This window comes from Ascaphus truei, chromosome 5 (genome assembly GCF_040206685.1).
Source record: "Ascaphus truei isolate aAscTru1 chromosome 5, aAscTru1.hap1, whole genome shotgun sequence".
NCBI classification, from domain to species: domain Eukaryota; kingdom Metazoa; phylum Chordata; class Amphibia; order Anura; family Ascaphidae; genus Ascaphus; species Ascaphus truei.
This window is the reverse complement of record NC_134487.1, coordinates 195,193,355-195,216,767: the sequence shown is the minus strand read 5'-3', so window position 1 is coordinate 195,216,767 and position 23,413 is coordinate 195,193,355. Positions and strand designations below refer to the sequence as shown.

General features: G+C 47.4%; 1 protein-coding gene across 1 annotated transcript in view; it reads left to right on the top strand.

Annotated features, from left to right (window-relative positions):
- The window catches only part of DOCK5 (dedicator of cytokinesis 5), a 177,977-nt gene that overhangs the window by 21,964 nt on the left and 132,600 nt on the right, over positions 1-23,413 (top strand). Inside the window, 1 exon segment of the mRNA XM_075601583.1 lies at positions 20,768-20,851. Within this exon segment, the coding sequence (XP_075457698.1) occupies positions 20,768-20,851 (84 nt within the window).

The following is a 23,413-nucleotide window of genomic DNA, read 5'->3' as shown; positions in this document are numbered from 1 at the left end:
TCTTCATAAAAAGGTTGGACATCTTTTTAGAAAGAAAAGGTATACAGGGATATACCAAATAAGTAAACATGGGAAGGAAGTTGATCCAGGGAGAATTCTAATTACCAATATTTGGAGTCAGGAAGGAATTTAATTGTCCCCTTATGCAACAACATTGGATGATGTTTAACTTGTTTTTTTTGTTTGCCTTTCTCTTGATCAAATACTCTAAATACAAATATAGGATAAGTATATTTTAACTATGAAATAACGTGTCCCAAAGACCTAGAATAACAGGTCTTGCAACAGACCATCAAGGTGGTGTGAAACCATCATCAATTTGTAGTATTGAAGTATCTTGGGTAAAGTAAAAGCGACAGGAAGATTATAAAATGAGTGTCTGAAATCTAAAACAATAGTCTGTTTTAAGACAAGAATGGGACTCTGGGGCAATGGCTATGATGTCCTAGTAGAATCTATAGACTCATTGTGAATGAAATATTCAAGCAGCTGGATGTTTCGTGATGTAAAACAAGAATAAATCATACTGCCTCCACTATAAATTAATACTCTTGCCCTATAACACTGCCCTTTCCCTTGTGAAGCAAACCTACTTTTCTTCACTCATACAAACTTTAACCTTCAACGCATATTCGCAACCTTTAACTCCCTTTTCCGTCCAACTACACCTGCACTTTTACCCTCACAGCCCGAGATCTTGACACCTACTTCACAGATCAGATTACGTTAATCAGATATGTCATCTCTTCATGTAAACACCTAAATCCACCCTCCACTTATTATACGCTGTGACTGAGGATGAGGTCCCTGCACTCGTCTCGCTTAAACCTGCCCCCTTGATCATAATCTCTCACATCTCCTCTGCACCCTTTCTTGCACACTAAGCCAAACCCTAACTATCCCTTTTAACTCTTACCTCTGGCACATTTCCATTTATTTTTATTTTTTTGCGCTTTTTTTCTTTTTTTTAAACATGTACTCATCATGCCCAGTCGAAAGAAACTCTCTTTTGAGCCAGAACAGGTTAGTGATATGCGCTCCAACATTTGCGTCCAGTCTTGATTCAATAGTAGTGTAAGTCCTTTATAAAGATGCAAAGGATAGGTAACTGGGGCAGTACCAGCAGGTACGAATGATAAAGTACCAGCAAGTACGAAACACGTACACTGGCGACACACTTTATTCGAGCTCGGCTAGTCCCACGAATTCGGGTATACCCGGGTGTATTGAGGTTTGTGACTGTTTTCTGCCCGAGTGCATTGAGTTATTTTCCAGGCAGGGATTGAAGCATTTTATTCCCACTGGCTGCAATACTGCACAGTATATATATATATATATACTGCATTACAATTCATGAATTTATGCCATCTGGTAGACACGCGAAGCATTGCAGCCTATTAAATCCTAATCATTATCATTTAACAGATCAGCCGCCCGTCAGCCAGGCATGAACCCAGGCTGGGAAGGCAAACGCAACGGGGCTTGTCAGAGGTGAGGAGCGGCGCATTCCAGGTATCTGCCAGGTACGTACTGGGTATTTGCTCGAATAAAGTGTGTCACAGCAGTAGGAGGGTACTTACCTCCGTTTTTTAAACATGGATCAATAAAGATTATATTTTATTAGCATTTTTCGCTTGGGACCCACTCTATTTCTGGCTGTGCGTTGGAGTGTTTTTTCCTTTGGATCTCTTTTGAGCCAGCCTCCCTCGCTAACTACCTCCCTACAGTATGTCTCTTCTTTCCTTTGCCTCCAAACTACTTGAGTGACTTATGTACAGCCGCCTGACTCACATTCTGTCCTCCAACTCCCTTCTCGACTCTTTGCAATCTGGTTTGCATCCTCTACACTCCACTGAGACAGCACAAACAAAAGTTGCCAATTGTTTACTCTCTAAGTCTAAGGGTCACTTCTCCTTATTAATTCTCCTCTATCTCTCTGCTGCCTTCAACACAGTTGGTCACCCCCTTATGAACACACTCCACTCGCCTTTGTGATGGTGAAGGGGTAACGAGACTAAATAATAAAGATTAAGCACACTTGGTTACCCCTGATCTGTGTGTACAGGTCCTAGGGTGTCAGCTCTTGGACCCAACGGTCGTATATGTATCACTGAGACTGTGTAGTAATTATGCGACAATTCAGTGTGTTCTGTATTTTGCCTTTCCAGGGGTGCTGGGCAGTGGAGCTTGTGAGGCTGTGAGTTTTTTTTTGTATCAATCTTTTTTATTGGCATTGACATTTACAGATATGGGTACAATATGGTCAACAACATATATCTTTTTAATTTTGATTGTACTGTGAAAGAACTGGCCAACATATTTTTTAATAGTTGAGGGTACGAGTAGAGAGGAGGGGAAAATGTGGGGGGTGGAGGCTGTGGGAGGGGGTAGACAAACAGAGGGGGGGTTGGGGAGGGAGAGGGGGAGGAGGAGAGGGGGCAGGAGGGGGGGTTGGGGAGGGAGGGGGGGAGGAGGAGAGGGGGCAGGAGGGGGGGTTGGGGAGGGAGGGGGGGAGGAGGAGAGGGGGCAGGAGGGGGGGTTGGGGAGGGGGGGGGTCCCTCGTGGCCCATCCACTCCACCTGCATTTGGATTCTGAACTCGTGTCCTCCATCCAGTTTTCGCTTTATCCCAGGCCTTGGGGGCCTATCCATGGGTCCCATGTGTTCCAGAACTGCAGCATTTTTTTGTGTATCATGGCAGTTAGTTTTTCCATTGACATTACCTCGTCAACACGCCTTATGACCGTGTTTCTTGCAGGAGCTTTGATTTGCTTCCAGGCTGCTGCTATTGAGCACCGGGCCGCCGTCAAAATTGCAGAGACCAGTCTACTCATTGGTGGGGGTAGGTCGTCGAATGGTTTACTCAGCACCAGGGACAGCAGATCTAGAGGGAGAGGGATCCCCGTAGTCTCATAGAGAAGCGTCTGAATCTTTACCCAGAACCTCTGGATCTCCGGACATGACCACCAAATATGGGCCATGTCTCCCTTTTGACCACATCCCCTCCAGCACAAGTCTGGTGTGCCGGGGAAGATCTGGCTCAGTCTAGTCGGGGTCAGGTACCATTGGAATAACATTTTGTAGATGTTCTCTTTTGTTACTGGGCAGATTGAGGTTTTTGCCGCCATCTCACAGATATCCTCCCACTCCTCTTTATCAATTTGTATGTTTAGGTCCGCAGACCATTTTTGCATGTATTGGTGGGTTGGAGATTCTGATGCTGATTCTATCCCCCTATAGATCTCAGAGATTAGGCCTCTTTGATACCTTCCTTTACTGCATAGCGTTTCGAATCTTGTGGGTGTGGGAAATTTGGAGTTCTGAGTGAGGGAAAGCAGAAAATGTCTAATTTGTAGGTATTTGAATAGAGGGAGATATTGTGATTGGTATTTGTCTCGTACTTCTTTGAAGGTTAGGATCTCTCCATTTTTCAGCAAGTCGGCAACCAGCCTTATTCCAAGGCCCTGAAATTGGGCAAATTGCTTTTTGGAGCACCCGGGCGGGAAGTTCTGGTTTTCAAAGATAGGGGTGATTTGTGATGGGGTATTTAGCAGGCCATACTTCCCTTTGCTTTTGAGCCAAGAATCCCACGTGCATCTCATTGCTCCTAGCTCAAACCTCCTCGGTCCTCCCTCTTTTCCTCCTTGGGACCACATGAGGACCTGAAGTGAGGATGGGGCTGCGTAATGTGATTCTATCTCGAGCCAGTGGGCCAATGCCGGGTCGCAATTCCAAACTACAGCTTGTTTTAGCTGGGCTGCGAGATAGTACCTGACCACATCGGGGACCCCCAGACCTCCTCTTGATTTTGAAGATAGCATGACCCTCGGTCTTTTATCATTCCAGATGAATTGGAACATTAGGGCCTGTATATTTTTCATGGCTGCTAGTGGGACGACTACGGGAGTGTTTGAAAGGAGTACATCAGCCTAGGCAGAATATTCATTTTGAGGGAGATTATTCTCCCGAACCATGATATTTGGAGTTTTTTCCAGGACTCTAAGTCCTTTTTAATCTGGTCAAACAGGGGGGGATAGTTGTGTTGATAGAGGGATCTGTAGGAGCTCGAGATTCTTATACCGAGGTATTTGATATATGTGGTGCTCCACCTATATTTATAATTGGATTGCAATAGCTTCCACGTTGCGTTTGGGAGGGATATGTTAAGTGCTTCTGACTTGTCTATATTTATTTTATAGTCAGACACTGTGCCAAATTGGTGGAGTACCTTTTGTAGGTTAGGGAGAGAGATGTGGGGGTCAACGAGGGTCAGGATCACATCATCCGCGAATAGGGAAATTTTGTATTCTTTTTCTGAAATCGAAATCCCCTTGATGCTCTTTTCTTCTCTAATTTTGGATGCCAAGGGTTCAATTGTTAGGGCAAATAGGAGTGTGGATAGCGGGCAGCCCTGTCTGGTCCCATTTCTGATTGTAATTGGGTCTGATAGGCCTCCTGAAATTTTTACATTTGCTGTGGGGTTTTGGTAGAGGGCTCTAACACCCTCTAAATAGGGACCACTAAAACCAAACTTCAGCATTGTTTGGTCTAGGAAGGACCATTTGATCCTGTCGAACGCTTTTTCCGCGTCGAGGCCCAAGATCATTGCTTTGGTACCTGTGAGATGCACGTGTTCTATGATGTCCACTATTTTGCGGGTGTTGTCGGAGGCCTGTCTTCCAGACACAAAACCTACTTGATCCGTGTTAATGAGTTGGGGGAATATCGGGTTGCGCCTGTTTGCTAGTATCTTGCTGTAAATTTTGAGATCTGAGTTAAGTAGTGATATTGGCCTGTAGTTACCGCAGAGGAGCGGGTCTCGACCCTCTTTGTGGATTATGGCTACATTTGCTGCAGTGATGGTAGCAGGGATTGGCTCTCCTTGTAAGAAGGAGTTGAACATATCGAGCAGATAGGGGGACAGAGTCAGCATGAATGTCTTATAGTAAGTGTTAGAGAATCCGTCTGGGCCCGGTGTTTTTGCTGGTTTAAGGGAGCTAATGGCTTCAGTTAGTTCCTCTAGCGTGATGTTTCTATTTAGTTTTTCTAATTCAGCCTTTGAAAGGAAGGGGAGGGTACACTGCTCAATGTATTTTGAGATCATCTCCAAAGGGGTCTGGCTTTGGCCCGGTGGGTGTAGGTTATACAAGTCCAAGTAGTAATCGGCAAATTCTTGTGCTACTTCTTTTTCCGCATACGTGACTCTCCCTGTTTTTGTGCGGATTTTGGAGATCTGGGATTTGACCCTGATGCCTCTAAGTTTTGTGGCTAAAAGCTTATCAGCCTTGTTTCCCTTATCGAAGAATTTTTGTTTTGTCCATCTCTACTTCTTCTAATTGTGTTTGTTTAAGGGCTGCTCGTGTTTGGTTTAACTGCTTTAGTATCTTTTTGGATGCTTTCGCTTTATGTTGTTGCTCTAGTTGTGTGATTTTATCTGTTAGTTCTGTTTGGAGTTTAACTTTTTGTTTTTTCTTATAGGCTGAAATCGAGATTAGGTCTCCTCTTATTGAGGCCATAGCATGGCCGGAGCCGAGACAGTACCTGCGTTAATTTGGAAAAAGGAGGAGAGCTTATGTCTTATGTTTGTCTCTGTCTCTGGGCAGTTGAGAAGGGAATCATTCAACTTCCATTTGTAGGGATTGTTTTTGATAAAGGGTAGGGAGAGGGTGAGTTCCACTGGGGCATGGTCAGACCAGGTAATTGGGCCAATATTGGAATGGGAGGAGGTCTGGACTATGTTGTTGGTACCTAGAAAGTAGTCGATCCTCAAATAGGACTGATGAGGGGTGGAGAAGAAGGTGTAATCTCGCTGACCCTGGTGCTGAGCCCTCCAGATATCGACTAGGGAGAATTCTTCCATTATTTCCCTGAATGTTTTTGCCTTTTTTTGCGATTGGATAGTATAAGATGTGCATTGGTTTGTGTTGGGCGGGTCTTTTGGGATTTTTGATTTATCTTGTGTGTGTGAGGCGACCATATTGAAGTCTCCTCCTATGATTAAGGAAGAGAGTGCCTGTTGCTCCATGGAATCCAACAATTTTTTGAGAAACTGAGTCTGGTTGTCATTGGGGGCGTATAGATTCACCAGTGTTACAGGTGAGCCTGCTAGGGTGCCCTGGAGCACCAGGAATCTCCCGTCTGGGTCTGATTGTGTGTTGGTTAGGGCAAAGGGGACATTGTTCCTTATTAGGATAGCTACCCCTTTTTTTTAATCGGGGAAGATGCATAGGAAGCCTGAGGGAACAGACTTTTAAATGTATTCGGGGGAACCGGGGGAGTTAAAGTGCGTTTCTTGCAGAAATATAATGTCCCCTTTTGTTTTTTTTTAAATTCCAGGAGCGCTAGTTTCCTTTTTTTAGTTGAGTTAAGTCCTTTCACATTAAGTGTGATCAGTTTTATGTCTGACATTTTATAGTGTGTGTATTTTTCGGAGCACTAGGCTCCGAGGCCCTTAATATTCCTACAGTAAGGGCTTGGACTTTAGAGTTCAAGAGAGAGCTGCTCAACGGGTCTCGTGCCTCCATTAGCCTTGAGAACAGTGGATGGATTTGTTTAGGTGGGTGGATGAGGTGGGGGGGGGGGCCCCCGGAAGGGGGAGGGGTGGGGGTACACAATAGGAAAGGTGGGGATCGTGGGGCCTTTAGGTGGCCCTAAAGTGTTAGCCTCTCTCATGAGGGCGAGAGAGGTGGGGGGGTTTAATACCCCTAGAGATCCTTCCAGTACACAGAACACGGTCGGAGACCGGAGAGAGGGTCCCACACCCTCTTTGAGAAAACTTACATAAAACCACTTCTGGAAACCACTTAGCGTGGCGTCCTTTAAACATTTAAGTACAACAACACATATACATTTGGAGTATGGACAAAAGATAGTTTCCGTGGGCTGTTATCCTGACCAGGGGGTCAGTTTTTTGTATACCAGGCAGCCCCTTATGTATGGTTAATTATTCCAATATAAGGTACTAGATACTACGGTACATCTTTGCGGTTAGCGCTACCTGTTTTGTTGTTTTTATATACATTTGGAGGATACAAAAACTGTTTGAAAACATGCATTTTGACCACGTAAGTTTATAGCGTCTATCTTACTATTCTGTCGATGTAAGTCACTTAACATCCCTCTTTATTGTTGCTATGGGCCTGGTGTCAGAGCATTTCTATCTAAATGATGCCTATCATTTTTCAGCTTGCGAAATGCTTCGCCTTTCTCATGGTGGGGGGTGGTTGGAGAAGGGAGGGAGGGGGGCAGGGCAGGGATATGACAGGGGGGAAATGGGGGGGGGGTTCTTGTGTGCAGGGGATGATTGTATTTCTGACTTGGGTAAACCGGTGTATTGAGCTAACCTGACAAATTCTGGTGTCTGCTTATCATCTCTATTTCTTTCCTCTGGCCTAGTAACAACAACATCAGACATAATCACAAAGCGTTTGCAGGCTCCTCTTGACTCAGACTCAGGTCTCCTACTGAGAAGGGAGGGGAGAGGGGGGGGAGGAAGGGAAGGGGGATGAGGGGGGAGGGGAGAGGTTCTGGATGAGGGGGGAGTGGAGAGGGTCTGGGGGAGGGTGCCTCTGTGCAGGGGTGGATGCATATTTTGCTTATCTTGGCTAAGTAACCATTGTGAGCTGAGTTGACATTTGCTATTATCTACTTATCGTCTCTATTTTTGACACCTGTCAAAGGAACAACATCATTTGGCATTTTTCATACAACATTTGCATTTTCCTTTTGGCTGTTGCTTATATCTTGATAATAAGGAGGGGGAGGAGGGCGGGGAGAGGAGGGGAGGGGAGAGGAGGGGAACGGGGGGGAGGGGAGAGGAGGGGAACGGGGGGGAGGGGAGAGGGGGGGAGGGGAGAGGAGGGGAGAGGGGGGGAGGGGAGAGGAGGGGAACGGGGGGGAGGGGAGAGGAGGAGGGGGGGAGGGGAGGGGAGAGGAGGAGGAGGGGGGAGGGGAGAGGAAGAGGGGGGAGGGGGAGTAGGAGGGGGGGAAAGGGGTAGGAGGGCGGGGAATGGGGGGGAGGGATAGGGGGGGTAGGAGGGGGAGGGGGGTGGGAGAGGGGGAAGGGATAGGGTCGGGGGGGGCCTCTGTGCGGGGTTGGTTGTATATCTGGCTTGCCTAGGCTAAGCAAACCATTGAGAGCTAAATTGACCTTTGCTAGTATCTACTTTTCATCGTTGTTTCTGACAGCTGTCAAGGGAACAACATCATTTGGCATATTTCACTTAACATTTGTATTTTCCTTTTGGCTATTGCTTACATCTTGTTAATAAGGGGGGGAAGGGAGGGGGGACCAGGGGAGAAGGGAGGGGGACCAGGGGGGGAGGGAGGGAGCTGGTGGGGGGGGGGTCGGGACGGGGCTGGGGGTGGGCAGGTTGGGGGGGTGGGGAGGGACTAGGGGGAGGGGGAGGGTTGGATGGGGGGTGGTACAGGGGATGTGAATACAGCCTGAATTTACAATATTTACGTTACATTTCCTGGATGTGTGTTGGTTATCTACCACCTTTTAACAAGACTAGGGAAACATGTTGGCATTAGCCCGGGGAGGAGGGAAGGGGGGGTAAGTCCATACAACCTGGGCTACTCGGGCCGTAGAGAGGTGAGTCTGTTGCTGCAACTCAATGTCCAATGGGGGCGAGTTTTACCTTCAGGGTGGGGAGGGGGTGGGTTCGCGCTGTTGGGAGCTGGTTGTGTGGTCGCGGGGTGGGATGGTGAGTGGGGGGTGTGGATGGGGGGAGACGGAAGGGGGGGAAGGGGGATGCGGGGAGGCGGGGGGCGGGGAGGGTGGAGGGGGAGTTGGGGGGCGAAGGATTAGAGGTGATGGGAGGTGAGGGGTCGGGGCTGCGTTAGTTGGTTACTGGGCAGGGGGGATGGTGGTATGAGCGGAGCTTCGGGGGGGGGGAGGGGGAGGCAGGTTTACGGTTCAGGTTCCATGAGTGGATCGTGGGTTGAGGTGGTTTTCCTGTCTCGGATCTTGAGGGGGTCGAGTTGATGATACCTCAGCCTTCACTTCTTTGGCCTGCTTTGCTGCCGGTGAAGGGGTAGACGGGCGAAAAATCATAGTTAAGTGTCGAATCGAATCGAATCGGGTAGGCCGGTGCGTGGTCCTTCGTTGATCTCTCCGGGGAAGCTGCCAGCGTGTTTTGCGGGTATGTTCTTTATTCCGGGGCCCCCGGGTTCCTCTGGTTGGCCAGCCGTTCAGAGGCCCGGGGAACCCCTCTGGCTCCTCGCTGTTTGTGGGAGGCTTGGATGATGCTCTGCGGTCGTGCTGTTGGCTCAGCCCCAGCGCTTTTAGGAACGCCGGCGAGTCCCCCGGTCTGGAGATGGTGAAGTGGCGTCCATTCTTCACGACGATCAGCTTAAAGGGGAAACCCCAGCGGTAGGTGATACCTCTTTCCTGAAGAATGTTCGTGAGGGTCTTCATCCCTTTCCTCTTTTCTATCATGGATCTTGATAAATCACTGAAGATTTGGAGGGAGATGTTTTCAATTTGGATGTCTCCTGTACTTCTGCTTGCGGCCATGATCCTCTCTTTAGTGAGTATGCATTGTACTTTACTATTACGTCCCTGCGTCGCTCTGGATCCGTTGGTTTGGGTCCCAGCGCCCTATGTGCCCTGTCCATTTGGAGATTGTGATCCGACAGGTCTGGAGCTAGTTGCAGGAAAAGATTTCGGAGGTAAGTGTGGAGACCCTCCGCAGAGACCGACTCAGGTATGTTCCTTATTCTCAGGTTTTGTCGTCGGTCTCTGTTTTCCTGGTCTTCCAGGGCTTCTCTCAGGTCTGCGACTTCTTGGCCTAGTCTTATTTCTTCATCTTCTGTTGTGTGTTGTGAACTGATTACATCGGTGATTTTGCGCTCCAGCACATCAGTGCGTTTTGTTAGTCCGTGTATTTCTGTCCTCAGACCCTCCAGCGCTGTATTCATATCCATCTGGATTTCTTTGCGCAGTTCTTTGTGCATTCTGTGAAACAGGGATTCAAAGTAGCTTTTATTCAACCCCATTTCTTGTAGTTCTGATGAGCCTGTTTCAGAAATTACATCCATTTGGGCCGCGTGGGCTGCTTCTTCGGCGCCATCTTTGGAGTCACCACAGTGTTCTATGGGGCGATGCGCGGGAGTGAAATACTTAGTTACTCCTGGTCCCTGGTTCCCTTTTGGCCGGACCGGCATCTTCCTTACAGTTGAATGTGTTGTCTGTGCGTTTTTTGTGGGTTTCTGCGTGGTCTGGATCACTCGTTCTGGCAGTTTGTTCGTGAGGGTGTTGGGAGCTCCTCAACTATCCGACCATGTTCCTTGACGTCACCGGAAGTCTCGTGAGGCTGTGAGTTTAAGGGTGGGTTTTGCGGAGAATCTTTAATCAAATTGTTGCTAGGTAGCGGGGTTCCCGAGTTATGGGATACCCCAAAGATGTACCCGGGAATTAGGTAAGATTCTCGGGCACATTGAAGCACAGTGCTCCAGCAAAATCCTACCCTGGAAACGTTCTTGCGACTCACCCCCAGGGTTCCCTGCTTCAGCCCAGGCTGGGAAAGTAAAGCAGGCATGGGGGATCAAGGTATCCCCAGAACAGTCCCGGGTCCCTAGTATAAGGTGGGATGTCCAAACCATGCCCAGTTACCTTGAACCTGGCATAAGGGTTCAGGGGGTGCTCCAGCTATGTTCAAAAGCTGCAAGGATTTTTATTGTGTGGGTACAGTAAAGTCAGGGATGTGTAGTGTGCCAGGGATAAGGCTGGTAAGAATAGGGATCACATATTTTATTCTATCCCTGACACCGGACCAGAAGACTTATACCAGTACAACACACAGACACATAAGCAAGAGAGTTTTATTAAAGCTTTTTATTTAATAAATGTGAATGCTTATAACCATGTATATCTGTGACTGTGGGATTCCAAATCCGTTGTTCCGAGAGACCAGATGGCTGCCATGCTTGGTGCCACTGGGTTTACTTGAGAACCCTGAGTTGAAAGCCTCAGGGATGCCTTGGTGTTAGACCAGGAGGAGTACTGCAGTTATACCTGAGAACATCCATCCTGGGCTAACAAAGGGCTATCCGTCAACCATTTCCCCTGCCCCAGACTCTGCAGGCCTGGGCAGCGGGTGGGATCGATATTCTAAGAGGCAGAGGTGCCAGGTTCTCTTAGCAGAATCGACTACTGGCAAATCGGTGATTGGATGGCAGGAGAATTCCCACGCACTGATTGGTTGTAGTGGTTTCTGAATCGGACTCTAAAACCTACAAGAAACCTTGCAGCCAATCAGGACATCAGATTCCAAGCGCCAAACCATCAGCGGCAAATTCAAAGATCCTCTGTGAAGAATAGACGCGAGCCGGCTTCAGAGATTTTGACTGAGAAAATGTTCTAAGTCCCGCTTTTTGAGGACGTAGCGGTCGCGGCTGGGATTGCATGCCGAATTGCGTTCCAGGACTTTCGTGAGTGCCTCCCGTCATTAGAAAGGGCTCCTACAGAGGTCGTTTGTGACAATTTTGTTTAAAGGAAGATTTTATTTGTTTGCCCCGTTCCCAGTAAGCGTGTTAACCGTGTAAATTGTGTTACTTTGTGTGTATGTCAAATGCTGAAATAAATTACAATTTATTTTACTGCTGTCTTGTTCAATCTGATGACCCCGGTAGGAAATGGTGTTAATAACCCTGGTCTCTCGTGACGCTTTCTCCTGGTTTATGTCCTACCTATCTAACCACTCCTTTTAGTGTTTCCTTCGCTGGTGTCTCCTCCTCTTCACTGCCTTTCTCTTTTGTGGTCCCACAAGGCTCTGTCCTCTGCACTTCTCACTCTACGCCTCTTCTCTTGGTGAACTAATACAATTTTTTTTAGCTTTCTGTATCATCTCTATGCTGCTGACACACAAAGTTACCTCCCCTGACCTCTCCCCCTCTCTCCTGTCCCATGTCATCAACTGCCTCTCTGCAATCTCCTGGATACCCCACCATTACCTGAAGTTTAACATTTCCAAAACAGAACTGATACTCTTTCCCCCTTCCATTGCCACCCCTGCACCCAAACTCTCCCTCACTTTCAATAACACCACAATCTCATCAATACCTCAAGTCCACTGTCTTGGTGCCATCTTTGACTGTGATCTCTCCTTCATTCCTCACATTGTCCCTCACGAAGTCCTCCCGTTTCGACCTCCAAAATATTACCAAGATGGGCCTTTTTTTCCCCACTCACAATGCAACAAAAATCATTATTCACTAATTTTGTCCTGACTTGACTACTGCAACTTTCTCCTAGTTGACATTCCTCTTGTCCACTTATCCCAACTCCAATCCATCCAAAATCTTGATGCCCCTCCCTTACATTTCAGCCATCATCCCCAAATATATCCCTAAACGTCCCCTATGTGCTGCCCACGACACCTGCATTTTCTTTTGCCTTATTACATTCTCTTACTTAGTGTGATGGTAGGGCGTAACCAGGCTATACAATAAAGGTTAAGCCCATCTGGTTACCTCTGAAACCGTGGGGTCCCTGGCAGCTACATAGCACCATAAGTCAGGGGCCATGTAAAATAAAAGCTACTAGAATGATATCAGGTGTTAAGAGTATGCATTAGAAGATGACCCTATATAAACCAAGAGGTTTTAATGGGAGTTAAGATTCCTCAGGAAGTCAAATGACGAAACGCGTAGACTCCTAGTCTGTGTCCTGTTTGAGAGATCCTGGCAGCCGGAGACCAAGCGTGACATCACATCCGCCCTTACCGCTGTGCACACCGGAAGTGTCGGACGTGAACGAGCGCACGCGCCGGAGACTGAATGCCGAGAGGATCTGGATTTTGTATAATTCCCTGTATTGTATTTTAAAATGCGAGTGCATTTTATCTCTCTTGCTACTGGTATTGTAATACAATTTGTAGATATACTACACCATGCCAATCTCTATCCTTTTTGTATGAACTGGAGGAGGGATTACCCTACGAATATTAATCATGTTGGAAGTTACAACTGAAGGTTGCTAGTTTCAGAGAGAGATAGAGTTTCTGTATTGCGTGATTTCTGGGGACAAAGTGTGAGTTCTACTATCTTACAGCCCTATAAAATACCAATATATGCATACAGGTTGCGCTATGTGATGTTCCTTTTATTTTTTCCTGGAATTACTTCCCACAAACGGGAGGCCAGAAAACCAGAACCGAGAATTTCTTCTGGGTCAAGTCAGTCAAGGGTTTGGCCAGGGTACTGTACTGGGGGACAAACTTCTTATTGTAGCCAGTGATGCCTAGGATAGCCATAACCTGCTTCATTGTTCGGGGCACTGGCTACTTGAGAATTTCCTCTACATTAGCCGGCTCCGACTTGAAATGCCCCCCACCTACTCAAAGCTCGAGGTACACTAGCTCTGCCATCCCGACTAGACACTTGGATGGTTTGAGTGTCTGCCATGCTGCCCTGATCGTTTTCAGCACTGCTACTACATGTCCTAAATGTGATTCTCAGGAGTTGCGGAACACAGCTATATTATACAGATATGCCCTCACAAAATTCTGCATCTCTGCCAGCAACCTATTGACCAGGCACTGGAAGGTAGCGGGCCATTCTTCATCCCGAATGGCATATCTAAAAATTCATATAAGCCACTCGGAGTGATTAAAGCAGACTTCTCCTACGCCTCCTGGGTTAGAGGGATTTGCCAATACCCCCAGAAAAAAAACCATGGTAGTCAGATACCTTGCCCCCACGAACTCCAATAACAGCTCGTCCATGCGGGGCATGAGTTTGGCACCCGACACTGTTTGAGCATTGAGCTGCCGGTAGTCTACAAAGAACAGAGTGGGCCCATCCTGCTTAGGTATCAGGACAACCAGTGAAGCCCAAGGACTCCGAGATGGTACTATTACTCCTAGGGCCAGCATCTCCTCTACCTCCTCCTCTATACTTCTCTTCACCTCCGCTGATACAGATTGGCATTCTTATGCAGTGGTCTCTGATCCCTGATGTGGACTGGGTGATCTGTAATATGGGTCCTGCCCGGCATATCTGGGAACAGGAACTTGTACTGTTCTAGCATAGCTCATGGCTGCACCCGCTGGGGTGCCTCGAGCTGGGGACCGATCCCTACCTGCTCTACTGTGCCCCCCACCTCCCCCACCTAGCTTCCCTTAGGAGGTCAGGCAGAGCTTGGCTCACTGGGTCCCCCATCGGTGGGCTGCAGATAGCCAGCACCGATGCCGCACTCATGAAATAGGCTTTCAACATATTAATGTGGTAAGTCCTATGTCTCCCTGTCTCCTAATCTAACTGTACAACACAGTTGCACTCATTTATCCATGGGAGTACCGAATACGGCCAGCCTAGGCAGCCATGAGTTTGTTCTGCCGATTGGGCTTCAGAACAAGCACTTGCTGCCCAGAGATGAACTCTCTGCTACGGCCGTTTTGGTCATACCAAGTCTTCTGCTTTGTCTGAGCATCCATTAGGTTAGTCTGTGCTAACCCCATGAGCCTTTGTAACCTGTCTATGAGAGTTACTACATATTGTAGCACAGAAGTATCAGTATTCTCCCCTTCCCAGCCCTCATGGAGCAGGTCAAGCGGTCCCCGGACCCTGCGACCGTATAGGAGCTCAAAAGGTGAGAACCCGCTGGACTCTTGCGGTACCTCTTGGTAGGCAAACAGCAAATGCTGTAAATGGGTCTCCCTGTTCAGCTTCTACATAGGTTTGCATCATCTGCTTCAGGGTACAATTGAACCGCACACACAGTCCGTTTGTCTGGTGGTGGTAAGGGGTAGTGTCACGGTAGACCAGGTCTTGCCAACACATTAATACCGGGATTCTGGATTGAACATAACAAGGCGGGCAAAATAAATTGTAATTTTAATTTTCGGACAAACACACATCTTCACAATTACACTGGATAAAACACTTACTGGGATGGGGAAACGAAATCAAATGTTCACAGAACGAATGACGGCAACAAAGTATCTGGACACCCCTACACGCATGCAAGTGGGTGTGTGCGATTTGAGCTGTGCGACAATCCTTGGCTAGGGGCGCAATTTGCCACCCCTATATCTCCGCCGGAAAGAATATTTTCGCAAAGTCCTTGCAGGATTCGTTCGGGAATCCCCAGCTCAAATGAATTCTGGAAGAGTGGTGCAATTCTTCGTTACGGTGTAGTTAACCCCTCACACTCCTGAGCCGCTGACGCTGTACTTGGGTGTTTCTTGGTTGATCTTAGATGAATCAGGTGAATCTGACTAGGATGGGGCTGCAGGCATTTGTATAGGGTTAAGAGCCCTATCCCTAACATACACAGCCAATCCTCCCGTGGGAACAACTTTTCCCACCTATCCGTGACTTGCCAGGAGTTCCTAAAATGGGCAGAAGTTGCTTCCTGGTCTGCTAAGAGCATGCGCCAACCTGACACCTAAGCTGCTTAGCATACCGGGCCCAGCAAGTCTGGGGTTTGGCTACCAAGTGTGAAGTGCCAAAACTTTGTACCGGGTACTTGGCAATATCCCGGCCACCATAACACCTAGGGTTTCTGAGGCTAATCAACTCTGGACTTCTCTAGACACTGGGGCACCAACGCAGCAGGGTGCCCTTTGAAGTACGGAGATGAAAAATCCCTCAGCTCATTCATCCATAACATATGGGCATGTTAATGGATTCATTGCTGGGCTCACAGGAAAGGGTTCCTGCCTTTACATTTAAAACACCATTGGAATACAGTTTATTTTTATTTGTAGGCTCTGTACTGTATGTGCAACAAATATCTAAAACTAATATGTATGTTCATGGTACATTTTTTACCAGCTGCACTCCAAAAATCAGAGTGCTAGCTCTTTCCTAGCGCAAGTTATCCACTTAATTGAAGGGGCTCAGTAATGTGGGTTGCGGTTTGACCTATAATCGGTCTGGGTTACAAGCTGGCATACAATGTTTCCGTGCTGGCTTTGACCGGTAACCGCAGGCGCGTGCCACCAATTCACCTTAAGTGGATAACGAGACGGCTGGATTCATTGTAGCTCTCAGGTACTTCAGCTAGACCGCAGACCACTTATTCAATTGACTTTGCGGTTTCGACGTCTGTGGTCTAGAAAATGATACCCATCTTCAATGCAGCCACTTACTCGCAGGCACACTTACAGATATGCAATTAGTGCTTGGCACAGCCCTAGAAGCTCCCCCTTGTGTCGCGAATACAGTTGCACATTCTCCCATTCATTCTTAACACTGCAGCTAGCTTCTGAGCTGCAAAACCGGGACAATAAAGATAGTGTAGGGGAAAACATGGCTTTATGGTGGCCATACAATTTAACCCCTTCAGTCCCAACAAGGTTTAGGGTTAACCAGGCAGGCATAATACCTTTATTATTGGCCTGGTTTACCCTTTCACAGCTACAGGTAGTACAGGGGGCTGTCACCCCTCACGCCTTCCAGAGACAGTGGAGCAATTCAGACATGAATTGTCACCTCATCGGTCAAAATCTCGCTAAGGGACCCTACTATAGAAAAAATCCCTATCAGAGCTTCTGCTACCTTTTTTAGCTTCTATGGATGAAAGTGCCACAGCCTCAGGGGTACCCGGTTGCAAAATCAACCACCGTGAGGATGTAGCGCTTCCCTGTCCTGCTAGGAACCAAAAGGGGTCCCACTATATCTACTGCTACCTGCTGGAAAGGTTCACTGATCACCAGTAGGGGGCTCATGGGGACCCTCACAAGGTCACCCGACTTGCCTACCCGATGGCAGGCATCACAGGAGTGGCAGAATTCTGCTAGTGCCCGCAATGCCCCCACCCAGTAGAAACGCTGCAAAGCCGGAGTCTAGTGTGAGCGCAACCCTGATGCCCCGCTAGCGGAATGGAGTGTGCTATCTGCAGTAACTGCTGCCTATACTCCCTGGGTACCACTAAGTGTCTCCTACCAGTTTACACTCTGTCTGGAGCATCAGGAGCTTGCTCCCTGTACAACCCATGGTGCCAGAGATACCGATCTGACCCACCCTCAGAGGCAGACTCAGAAACCCGAAGTCTCATGCCCTCTAAGCTGGGATCAGACTGCACTGCTTCTCTGAACGGGGCACCTAGCTCCAGCCACCCATCCTCGGTCATTAAGTCAGGGGATGGGGAAACGGGTAATTTGGAAGGGATGTCCGGAAGTACACAGTACAGACTCGGTCTGGCTTACCTGCCCGGCCTCCTCGGAGACCTCAGTAATCGGTGGTCCCAAATGCAGGGGAACGGTGATCTCCTCAGTGGGCAGGGGTACCAAAGGCTCTCCTGCCTGGGCAAGTGCCCGACTTTGGCTCCGTGTGACTGCAGCCACAGGAGCATCTTCTTCTGCAAAAGAACAGATTATGTGTCCCAGGTCGTTACCGAGTAGCACCTCAGTATCCAACCCTGGCAGGGCACCCACATCCCTTATTTCTCGACCGCCACCTCAGTCGAGAAACACCCGAGCGACCTGGATTAACTGAGGTCCCTCGTCTGGCATGGTAACCTGCATCCCTGGACCAGGGAGCAGATCCTCTTGGCTGACCATAGCAGGTTGCACCAGAGTAACGGTGGCACCGGAATCGATAAGGCTGGCAGCCTGACGATCTCCGATGGCCACTGGACACAGATGCTTCCTCCGGACGTCGTTCACTTGCAGCCCGACGGCTGCAACCTGATGCCCGTCTGTAGAAGGGGTTGGCACTGCTGCCTGGGTCTGCTGCTGGATGGCTGCTTTCTGCTCCTCGGTTGGTGCCAGTCCCACGGAGGCGACTGGTCTCGCCAATGGAGTTCGTTGCCCTGGATGGGGGTTGCTGGTACGGTCCAAGTCGGTAAACCCTGTGGGCTTGGCTGCACCTCCTCCTGTGAAAAACTTTGTCCACCAGGTCGGGACTACAGATGAAGCCTCTGCGGGCTTATCTGTCCGACTGGCAGGGGTTACCACCGGTGGTACCACCCGATTCCTATGCTGGGATCGGGAGGTCACAAACTCATCTGCCAAGGCAACTGCCTCCTCGCAGTTTGTCGGCTCTTGGTCAATGACCCATTCCCAGACTTCTGGCCGACTCCTAATAAAATTGTTCCCGAAAGATGAAGTTGAGCAATTCTTTGTGGGTATTCTCTTTGACCCTCTCTACCCACCGGGTGCCCCGGTGGATTATCCGTGCCATGATGTCCGTATGGGTGTCTCGGGCGGTATTGTCCTCAGACCTGAACCTCTCCCGATAGGTCTCGGGATTGATCCGATACCGCCTAAGCAGAACATCTTTCACGTATTCATAGTTCTCATCCTCCTCGGACTGGATCTGCTCAAATGCCTCCTGTGCCCATCCACTCAGCTGTGTGGACAGGTACTCCAGTCAGTCAGTGGGAGAGAGAACCGCCGGCACTGTTTTTCAAAGCACCTCCGGTATCCATCGAGATCACTGGTACCGCCCACAAACTTTGCAAAGCTGTGGTGAGATACCTTGGGTGGACGGTATTGAGCGTTGCCCCCGCTGGTTACGGAAGATGCCGGGGGGTGAAGGATGGTTTGCATCATTCTTATTTTATCCTTTGTGGTTGCTCCTGGACCCAGGATCGCTATCATAGCTGCAAGGCCACAGTGGAGTGAGCCAGAGTCCCCGAAGCCACGGGTACCCCCTGAGCCACCGGGGTGACAATGACCGGTCCCCTGGATTCTGTTGCGCTGCTCTCATGATGGGCAACGGCCACTACCGGGTTGGCACTGGTAGGGGCGTCTTCATGCCCTTCCAGTATCGCATCCAGCTCAGCCTTGCTGTGCCCCTCAGTCAGCAGGCCGAGTGTCTCACACCGGGCAGCCATGGCTGCAAGGTCCCAGGACTGATACCTTCCTGATCTGGAAGCCATCTTCGCCTTCTGGCACTAAACTGAGTGACACTAAAAAGTGGGATTTCCTGCTTTGTGATACGTGTGTCCGACACTACTTGTTTTGAGAGCTTGCAATCTACGAGTTCGTCTTTGTGCTATCAATCCCTACAGGAACTTAGAGCCCAAAGCCTAACGATCCCACCACTGCCACCAGAAAAAAAGCCTGTCATGGGAGACCAGGACTTTTAATACTTTTGATACCAGGATTATTCACTATGCAAAACACAGTAGTGGAATAAAAGGTAGTTTATTCAGGTAAACCCGCGTACACACAATGAATACACAAAATACAGGCGAAAAACACACTGAGGCACTGGAGGTGAAATCTGGGCTAAAATAGGAGCAGGACGCCTGCTTCGGTAGACTTACCCTGACCGGGATATACACCTAGGCTTCCTGGTCCTCTTTTCGTCTAGAAGCTCTAGCTGCAACCTCTTCGTTCTAAAATGAGAACTTGGACTTCGCGTCTGACTGGGCCTTCAGCTAGACAGGCTTTCTTAGCTCAAAAAATGAAGCTGGTTGCTCTGCTATTCGTAACAGAGCAACTTTGAAAAGCCTGCCTTCGCATCACCGGCTCAAGTCACATGATTGTCTGTCCAGTTGCGGATCGTAATTCGGAGTGAATGGGAGATAGGGATTGGCCAAACAGAAGAGCGTCTATGGGGGCCATTGCCAGACGAGATGATCCATACTGAAGTTCCACAAGGGCGAATTAGATGGCGCCGATTTTCTGTCGAAAACCGTTTAGTTTTAGGTTTGTCTGCAATCACAGCAGGGGGCCCTTGGTACCTAAACCCCACCCAGACACTGCCCTTTATTTTTCCTCCTCGCAAATCCTGGAAAACCGCATGGAAATTGGGGCCTACGTGCCCAAGTATGGCCCCCCACTTCACCAGCCTTGAAAAATGTATGTCCAGCAGGGGACATGGCTCTGACCTGGCCACCTATGTTTAGTTAAGGTGTACTTCAGCCCCCGTACTACATGCACAATACGACTACTTTCACATATAATAAAGAGTTACATTTTTACATGGTTTTGGGAAATACATATACTGTATGCAATACAGTGGCAAAACCACAGTGCCTTACAATAACCCCAGGGTTACCCACAGTAACCCTGAAGAGAACAGACATCAGAACAGGCTTGACCTTTATTTTTAACAGCGCTGCTGCCCATTTCGTCATACCCACCAGTTCTGCCCCACATATGTAGTGCAGATTTTTGTTCCAGAATTGCACCCCATCTGTGAATCCCTCTACACTGTGAATCTTTATACAAGAGATCATCACCATGTAAATCTCTATATACTATGTTTATTTGTGTACACTGTCTTGTACAAGTAGAGTAAATGTACTTGTTTATAGGGTTTCTGGGATGGCACTTTTCATAACGAGTGAGCTTCTCAATTTTGGGAACCTCCCAAACCTTATGAGCCAATGATAGAGTAACCCGTTCAGAGTCTAGACTCTTATAATCACTTTTATTCTTAAAGGATTCTCGCATTTTATATCCAGACTGGAATACACAGCTTGGAAACTCTGTTTTTCTGTGACCATTTAAATTCAGGCTACACCCACATTAAAATGCGACCTTAACATATTAAGCAGTATCTTAGCACACTAGGGTTACTGATACAGAACTGTGATCTCCCTACTGACCGGTGAGGAAGAGAAACTGTCTCAGAACAAGCAGGAGGAGCCAGAGCCATTATAATTAAGATCAGAGATGTATCCTGACTGCAGACAGGCACATAAAGGTCATGGGTCACTTTATTTTAGATATCATTGCCCCCCCACCCCCCCCCCCCCCCATTTAGTAGAAGCCTGTTTTTTTTACAGGTTGAGTCTGTGTTAGAAAGGTTAATCTGGTAATTTAGATTGTATATACTTTAATATCTTCTCCCTCCTCCAGCCATCTACAACTTCCGAGCGGCGCAGGAAGCGGAGCTAACCCTGCAGGTGGGAGACACAGTGCAGATCCTGGAGACTTATGAAGGTGAGCACTTCCAGCACTCCAGGGTGCTGGATCCTGAGCTGTGCCTATCATGAGGTACCAGGCACTCGCATCACTCTCAATGACAGGCGTGTGACCAGACATGCAAAAGTGAACAGGTCACGGCATGCTAAAACCAGCCCTGCATTGTGAATGATGTGGGCCCTGATCTTGTCTCTTTTTTAGGTTTATGTCAGAGAGTAAATAAAAACACAACCTCTGCGCTATACCCCTAATACTGTGATATGAATGTGTGTAGAATACAATAGTAGTGATATTAAATCAATACATACACAAATAATAACACTTAAGTAAATATTGGTGTGATTAGTGACCACCTCTAAAAATTCGGAAGGCCTGCAGCCAGGAGGTCACAAGGATTGTCCAGATCCTTTGTTGGTCCTTAAAGAAAAAATTGTCCTCCTCGGTGCTGTACTTCCTAGATCGGTGCTCAGTGTAATATGTAAAAAAAATAACAAAAGAAAACAGTGTATAGCAGAAAGAAGGGGTGCCCCCTGAGGGGTAGGTGTGTGTCCCACAAAACAGTGTATAGTAACATACTGTGTGCTTGTTCAATATTTTCCTTTGGGTAAATACCCCATCGATTACACAAAAGAATGACAGTAGACAAATGCTAAAAATCAGACTACAGTTGTTTGAAGACAACAAACAGGAGAGATGTACGTAGGGTATAAAGTATTAGAAAAGATCACCTTCAGTGTGAATAGTAAATAATTTCACCCTTTATGCAGTGCACATGAATGCAAACATTAATTGGGATTTTTAGAAAACTCACACTTCACTGATGTTCTAAGATGTAGTCACCAGTTGATGGTGAGTGGGTACAGTTAATAAGAAGTTATCTCGATTATGAGAAAAGAGAAGAACATAGTACAGATCCACAAGAAACTAAAATGTAATAAAAAATATAAAATGGAAACCAGAAGTGTCACTCACAATGTCATTCATCCTTTAAATGCTTTATACAATAATTAACCAGGTTGTAGGTTGCCTGGATAGTCCATTTAGTTGAATTCCTCCGGTCTCCAATCACTCCGGTTGGGCTTCCGCCGCAGGGCTCCAACTGACAGTCCTGTCGGCATCCATGTGTAGTCTATGTAGCCCAGCGTCAGCAGGGCAAAAAACTCTTCTTGATCTATCTCTGCTCTGCTCGATGCGATGTCACGTGCACTGTCTCCAATCCTGCCTGGCCAGCTCACAGGGGCACTGCCTCTCTCTGCGCTCACAAAGCGCTCTCTAGCACATTAGTTCTTTAGAGAACAAGGCAGCAGGCAGCCGTAGGTCAATAAGAACGGCAGCAACAACAAGGCTCTCGGCAAATAAAGGATGTGTAACAGAAAACACCCTACGCGTTTCGTAAGCAATGGCTTACTTCCTATGGGGCATAATGATCAAATGAGGGAAGATGTATCCTTATAAAGTCTCTTCAATTAGAAAACATGGGAGAAAACAATCCACGGTGAAGGGAAATTAACCCTTAGAGTGCTAAAAACAGAATCCATGCCTGGTGACTATAGCTACAGAACGGCTCAAACTTTCAAGCACATAAATGCAGCAGGTTTCAACGTGCATTTGTAAGAGCACTGCTATCATTCACCTTGCATGGGTACTGTTTCAAACATAGGAGTTATTGAACTTTACATTACATGGATACATATTTGACTAATTAACAATATACACCATAGATAATGGCTAATAGAACATTACTGAGAGGATATACAGATAATTATTTTAGCATAGTTAATATTATGCCATAAATAATGGTTAATGAAGCAAAGGAGCGCGATGGGTTAAACAGAGGGAAAATATGAGATGGTAGACCAAAATAGTCTAAAGTGATCAAGTGGGATGTATATTCAATAACAAAATTGCAACATACAGATATTTACAGTGTGGGTATAGCGCAAAGGAACAAACTCATTCCTTCAGGAATGAGCCTAGATCAAAGTCTAGGTTGAGCTGTAGTTGGGATGGGGTGTTAAGGTGGTAAATCCAGAAAGTTTCCCTTCTGGAAATTTGAACAATTTGGTTTTCCCCCACACCCCCCCCTTCCCCCCTCCCTCCTATTGGGATTAGGACACTCGATTCCTATGCATTTAATACCAGGGGGATCTTGATTATGAATTTGCCTGAAATGATCCGAAACACTGTGTTTTAAACCTTTCTTTATGTTGTCAATATGTTCCCAGAATCTCTTTTTTAACTGTCTACTTGTTCTTCTGAAGTACTGGAGCCCACAGGGACCCTCCAGTACGTAAATTACATAGGTACTCTTACAGTTTGTAAAAGATTTAATTTCGTACTCTTTATTGGTTACGTTGGAGATGAAACAACTACTGCTACTAATACTAAATTTACAAGCATTGCAATTGGTACAAATATTGTAACCTTTTAATTGACTGGACTAAGTCAGTTCATCTAACCATGTAGTTCCAGCATTTGGAAAGATGGTCCGTGGGGTCCAAAACGGAGCACAGCTGTGATGAAAAATGGGGGGCTACAACCAGCAAAAATGGTTAAAAGACTTTATTGAATGGTAAGTGA